The 6385-nt window shown below is 53.3% G+C and overlaps 1 protein-coding gene across 4 annotated transcripts in view; it reads left to right on the top strand.

The window, feature by feature from the left end:
* The first annotated feature begins 308 nt into the window (after nucleotides 1-308).
* Nucleotides 309-6385, top strand: part of NRXN3 (neurexin 3) — a 1693693-nt gene continuing 1687616 nt past the window's right edge. For all 4 annotated transcript variants that reach the window (XM_062181845.1, XM_062181844.1, XM_062181847.1 and 1 more), the window contains exon 1: nucleotides 309-1017. In XM_062181845.1, coding sequence (XP_062037829.1) covers nucleotides 309-1017 — 709 coding nt within the window. The remainder of the gene's footprint in view (nucleotides 1018-6385) is intronic.

Here is a 6385-nt window from a genome sequence, read left to right as displayed (position 1 = left end):
TCCTCCTCGCGGCAAGGCCTCCGGATCCACATGGATAGCTGAGATCTTTTCCTGGAGAAAGACACCTCCCTCCTCATCCCCCAGCCCCACCTGACCTTCCTCCTCTTCTGCTGCCCCCTCCCCCTGCCTTTCTTGCTCCTGATCCCACCTGGGCCTCCTGCCCAGCACCTGCCCAGCGTGCCTCCTTCCTCTCCTGTGCGCTTCTGTTCCCCACCTCTGTTTTATCTCCTCCTCTCCCTTCCACCGGGAAAGGGAGAGCCTCCCCCAGGGCTGTTTGCTGGCCGGTCTGCTCTGCCCCAGTAGCCACCATGGGCGTCAGCCTCCACTCCGTGTTCTTTACCCTGAAGCTGAGCATCCTGCTGGGCTCCCTGCTGGGGCTGTGCCTGGGTCTGGAGTTCATGGGCCTCCCCAACCAGTGGGCCCGCTACCTCCGCTGGGACGCCAGCACGCGCAGTGACCTGAGCTTCCAGTTCAAGACCAACGTCTCCACTGGACTGCTCGTCTACCTGGACGACGGCGGCGTCTGCGACTTTCTCTGCCTGTCCCTGGTGGACGGCCGCGTTCAGCTCCGCCTCAGCATGGACTGCGCCGAGACCTCCGTGCTGTCCAACAAACAGGTGAACGACAGCAGCTGGCACTTTGTCATGGTGAGCCGCGACCGCCTGCGCACCGTGCTGGTGCTGGACGGTGAGGGCCAGTCTGGGGAGCTGCAGGCCCAGCGGCCCCACATGGATGTGGTGAGCGATTTGTTCCTCGGTGGAGTCCCTGCCGACATCCGGGCCTCCGCCCTGACCCTTGATGGAGTACAGGCCATGCCCGGCTTCAAGGGCTTAATCCTGGATCTCAAGTATGGCAACTCGGAGCCTCGGCTTCTCGGGAGCCAGGGCGTCCAGTTGGATGCCGAGGGGCCCTGTGGCGAGCGTCCCTGTGAAAATGGCGGGATCTGTTTCCTCCTGGACGGCCACCCTACTTGTGACTGTTCTACCACCGGCTACGGTGGCAAGCTCTGCTCAGAAGGTAAGGCCCCCTCCCTTCTCTGTCTTGCTGTCTACTTGGCCTCTGGGCTGCAGCAGGGCGGACAGAAGCCAGCTCTCGATGGTAGAGCACCATTAACTGCCTGTTAGATAATTAGGCCCCTGTCCCTGAGGAGGGTGGTGGAACTCCTTTGCTTGCTCTCAACGGAAAACCCATCAGGGCTCAGCAGAAAGAGAATTCTGGCTGTTCGACCGTGGGCTTGGTACTCAACTCAGAGGGCGAGAAGGAGTAGACTGGGTCTTGGCACAGCTCCGTCCACTGAGGCACAGTTTAACACAGGACACGACATTAGAACTTGACAAAAACGCTTGCCCTGTTCCTCCTGACCCCTTGAGCCTTGGGACCTTGGGGATGGAGGGAAAACTCCCCTCCTCTTTGTAATCCCCAGGGTAAGGGATGCCTCTGCAGAGGACATTGAGGTGATGGACTGCACGGTCCATGCTTGGCCCTGGTGTGAATGCTTTCCAGCCACTATGGTCTGCCTCACGATCCCTTGGCAGGTGTCTGCAGAGCAGGTGAGGGCTTCTCACCTGTTCTAACCGTGAAGGTTTCTCTCTGAGATTCCCCTTTAGATGGGGCTCCATTGTCTGCCCTCTCTGGGTACTGAGAACAGGCACAAGGTTTGGCTGTAGCCGTGGTCAGTGCAGCCCTCCAAGGAGCTTATGATACTCCATGTAGCCTGGAGAACCTCCCAGTGTCAGGTCCAGCTTCCCAGAAGGAGGCGAGGGGGGATTCGTGCACAAGGGTTTAGGCTGCCCTCACTTTGTTCAGCCCATTCTGCCTGTTGATTGGATCTGAGGGAAGTGGCCCAGGCTCCAATTTGACAAGCACTGAAACAGCAAATTCCTGGAGCCGTGTACTCAGTAGCGGCTTAGATGTGGAGTAGGAAGAGCTGCTGGAGTGACAAAGTGTGTGAGAACTGACCACGTGGGTATGTATATCGGGGAGGGGGGCAGGGTGACAAGGAGGCAAGGGAGTTAGATCTCCTCCCACCCTTTTGGGGTGAAGCCCCGCATTCTGCTTAGAGATGTTTTGTGTTGCCGTCAAATACTGGCCTCTTCCTGGAGGGGGCGGCTGGGCAGCGCTCTTACTCTTGGATTCACATTAGGATCACCTGGGAGAATGTAGACACTTTAGGCTCATTAAATCAGTCTCTGGGGGCGGGAGCTAAGCCTCTGTAGCTCTTTAAGGCTCCACACATGGGCCCAGTGGGCCATCACGGTTAAGAGCCAACTGGCACAGGGTTGAGGGAGGTCCTGGATGGGAGCAGGTGAATGTCTTGCTGCTGACTCCCAGCAATCTCCTCATTCAGGTAAGGCCTCCCTGCCTTGGGACTTGTTGGGAAAAACCACTTCTGCAGGTGTTCTTTAAATGTTTCCAGAACAGCCCAACCCCTAAAGCAGGTTGTGGTTGGTATGCACTTTAGCTATCAGCAGCAATTTAATAAATCTTTTGTTTAAATTTTTTTAAATGGTGTGTTTCACAGGTGGTAGAGGTTAGAGACTGGGAGACTGTGGGGGTTGTGTTGGAGGCCTTGGGAGTGGTGCCTGCCTGTTTCCTGGGGCCTCTGTGGCTCTCCTCTGGTGTGTTGGGCACCAGTGCTCCTCTCCGTGGGTGGGCTGTTGAAGGGACAGAAGGCAGACATCGCTGTGTATGTTGTCCTCTGGTTTCCATTCCCCTGCTAAATTCATGGGGTAAGGGAGTGGAGTAGAGGAGCCTGGGCAACCGCAGCCCACCAAGCTGCTTGGGGAATGTGGTACTGAAATGCATCTCACAGCAGGTGTCTTCTGGAGCTGACTGCTTTTCCAAAGCTGCTGGGCTTGGGAGAAAGTTCTGCCCGAAGACGCTGACATGATCACTTGTTTTCTCATTTGCCCAAAGGATCTGTTCTGTTCTCAGAACTTGCATTGAAAACTGGCATTCTTCCTTTCTAGGGACCAGGGTGTCTGCAAGTGTGCTGTTAACTGGCTGATTATCCCTGATTGCATTTTTTGTGTTGAAAAAGAACTCATTTCCTCTGGGCAGGTTTGGATCAGCACTTTTCCATGGGAAGAATCTCTATACTGTATATGTATACAATTTGTCCCTTTTTCTCCTCTCTCTCTCTCTTTGTGTGTTTTCCAGTCTCCATGGAATTTCTTCAGAACAGATTGTATGCAGTTGCTTTTTAAGCAGCTAACTGTGATATGTATATTTTGCTAATTATTCTTTCTACAAGGTTCAGACCAACTCCTGGCTATGGATCGATACTTTGCCCATAGAAGGCAAACACAGATACAACTTCTGCATTCTGCTGATGGAGTAAATAATCGGTTGTTACTGTATCATTTGCTTGGCTTGTTACAGAGCAGTGAGAAGGCTGGGAAGGGGGGTAGGTGTGGGGTGGGAGGGGTAAAAAGTTCACCGTATATTTAATCTAAATTGATTACATAGAGACTATTGATCCTGTAATTGTTATCATATCTAATCAATCAGATGCCTGCAATACTTGTTGCCTCCACACATAGTTAATTTTTAGAGAGTAAGTAAGTAAGTAATGCGCCTATAAAATGTTCAGGGGGAAAAAACCCACAGCAGCTGCCAAGTATCAAGCAGAGATCTGCATAAAACAAGATAAATAGTCGAAAGAAACACGTGCCTGCCCATTTTCCCGAAGATAACATGGTGAAGTATGCAGCGAGAAAGCAAGCATTCTCCCCTCACCTCTTCCGTGGCTCGTGGTCCTGAACAGAAATTGGGGCACTGGTTCCCAGCAGTCTGTCCACTGTACCATGCACCTGACTGGCCCCAGGAGCAGGGAGGGCCCTGCTGTTTGTGTGAGGGCTTGCACCTGATGTGGAAGAGCCCTTTTTCTCCACTTGCTCCCACAGTTCCAAGGGCAGAGAGCTGTGCGGGTGCCAGCTGCTGCCGTGGATGTGGTCGAGCCTGTTGGAGAGACCTTGTGTGGCCCATCAGCTGCACGCCCACCTGCTGTGTTGCTCTTTGCTTGGTCTGTCTGGCTCTGCACACCTTGATGGCTCCAAAACACCCCAGAAGGAACATACAGAGTGGCCGTCTCTTCTATGTGCTTGCGCTCTTTGGACTCCCCATTGGTTGTCTTCCCTAGGTTAGAGCCAGATGATAAGGCAGAGAGTTGGTGGGGTAGAGTCAGGCCCATAGGGAAGAGGTAATGGGCACAGTATCTTCTCTCTTTTTTTTTTTTTTTGACAGGCAGCGTGGACAGTGAGAGAGAGAGAGACAGAGAGAAAGGTCTTCCTTTTGCCGTTGGTTCACCCTCCAATGGCCGCCGCAGCTAGCTCGCTGCAGCCGGCGCACCACGCTGATCCCATGGCAGGAGCCAGATGCTTATCCTGGTCTCCCATTGGGTGCAGGGCCCAAGCACTTGGGCCATCCTCCACTGCACTCCCTGGCCACAGCAGAGAGCTGGCCTGGAAGAGGGGCAACCGGGACAGAATCTGGTGCCCCGACCGGGACTAGAACCCGGTGTGCCGGCGCCGCAAGGTGGAGGATTAGCCTAGTGAGCCGCGGCGCCGGCCCAGTATCTTCTCTCTTTATGTGGTGAAGAACTCTTCGCTCTGGCTGCAGACTGAATACCACGGAGCTCACTTGGGAATGCTTCGTTCCAAGCCCCCACCCCAAGTAATAGTCCTGTTGGATGTTATGGCTTCTGATGGCTGGGGAAGTAGTCCCCGACTCCCAGGTGTTCTGTTTATACAGAGAATGCTTTCCTGCTCAGCCAGCTTGAGCCTTTTCAGGAACGACCTTGAAAGAACTGTAGGTAACTCAAAGTGACTGTCAAGTTGTACATCTCTGCTTTGGAGCATAGTTGAGCTACGGCCTGGCATTTTCACCTGGCTTTTTGTTGAGCTCATTCTGTCCTCTTAAGGGCAGCCTGGAAGCCCGGTGGCTAATGAAGAGATACCCTGAGCTCCCCCGGGACAACTGTCCACTCATGGGTCCTTGAGAGTTTGTCATTACCTTGGAAGGAGTTGAAACTTCATTATTTTTTAAAAGCTTTTTGGGTTATGAATGCATGCATGGAATTTCTCAACAACCTTATGGTTGTGAAGAATTGATTGGCTGCCAAGGTATATGAATTTCAGTACCAGTTTTTCTGAAAATTCATGCAGCATGAAGTCAGCCTGTTGCAGGTAGTTGGGGCTGGGGGAGATGGAGAAGGTTTTGTGGATTGGTCTCGACTCCCACATCTCAAAACGTGTGCCTCCACACGTCACATGCCCTGTGTGTGACCACATTTTCAGGTGAATTGAGGGGAGAGGCAGGAGCCCCTGTGGGTTTGCTGTCTGCTATCTTTTCCTGCTGACTTGGGCAGGTGCCCAGACCAGAAGGTGCTTGTCTCAAGTCTCAGCTGTTTGGGTTTCAGGTGTTGGAATCCTGTATTGGAGGAGAGCGGTGGGTGTTGGTGACGGGGGACCAGAGCCTTATTACAAGCTGGCTGTTGTGTGGTACTCACCAGTGACCATCCCCCACCCCCCTTCCCTCTTGCTGTCGGATGCTGACATCCTACTTGGGTTGGTTTGATTAATGGCTCAACACCGCCGTGTGGCCTCCGTGTGCCTTCCTGAAAGTGAATTTCAATTACTTTTCTTTTTATTGAGAATGTTGTGACTCTTCCTCCACCTCTCAGATTCAAAACGGGGAAGCAATGGCAGACACAGAGGGGACACTGCTCACCCCTGCCTGCAGATGAGGTCTGGAGACGTTGGCTGCTGCTGTTAAGGCACCCGTGATTGTCCCAGTGGGATCTTTCTGTTGTGGGATCTTTCTGTCGTGGGCACTTGTGTGAAAACATAGGTGTCTCCCCTCTTGCTCCGGGTGCACACACCCTGTGGAGTTGTGACATGCCATTGTTCCTAACCTGTGCTGAATGGCTTTGGGAAGGGATGGTCACGGCAGGGGGTGGTGGTGCTCAGAGAGGAAAAGGTAACTCCTTTCTGAATGCCTCGCCTGGGTTTGGAGAAGGAAGCTCTGTGGAAGCAAGGCCTAAATGCACACAAAGGAGGGCCTGCTGCTTCTGACACCTAGCACTGAGGCTTGCAAGGGGGCCAGCCCAGCCAGCCAGCAGGGGCTGTCGCTAAACGGAGGCTGAATAGGGGCCTGATTGCTCCTTTTCCCTCCTCTCCTCCTGATTACCAAGTGAGATTTCCTGGGTATGCTGGATGCTAAATGGCAGAACAGCCGCCTGCTACTTGCTCCAATTATCCCTCTTTTAACTGCTGAGGGAAGAGCAATTTTTTTAATCCCCCCACCCCCTTCACATAATCTCTCTGCCTCCTTTAAAGAAATAAGACCCTTCCTCCTCATTTGCCCTATCGAGGGGCAAGCGCAG

This window comes from Lepus europaeus, chromosome 22, assembly GCF_033115175.1.
Source record: "Lepus europaeus isolate LE1 chromosome 22, mLepTim1.pri, whole genome shotgun sequence".
NCBI lineage: Eukaryota > Metazoa > Chordata > Mammalia > Lagomorpha > Leporidae > Lepus > Lepus europaeus.
This window is presented reverse-complemented; position numbering and strand designations above follow the sequence as displayed.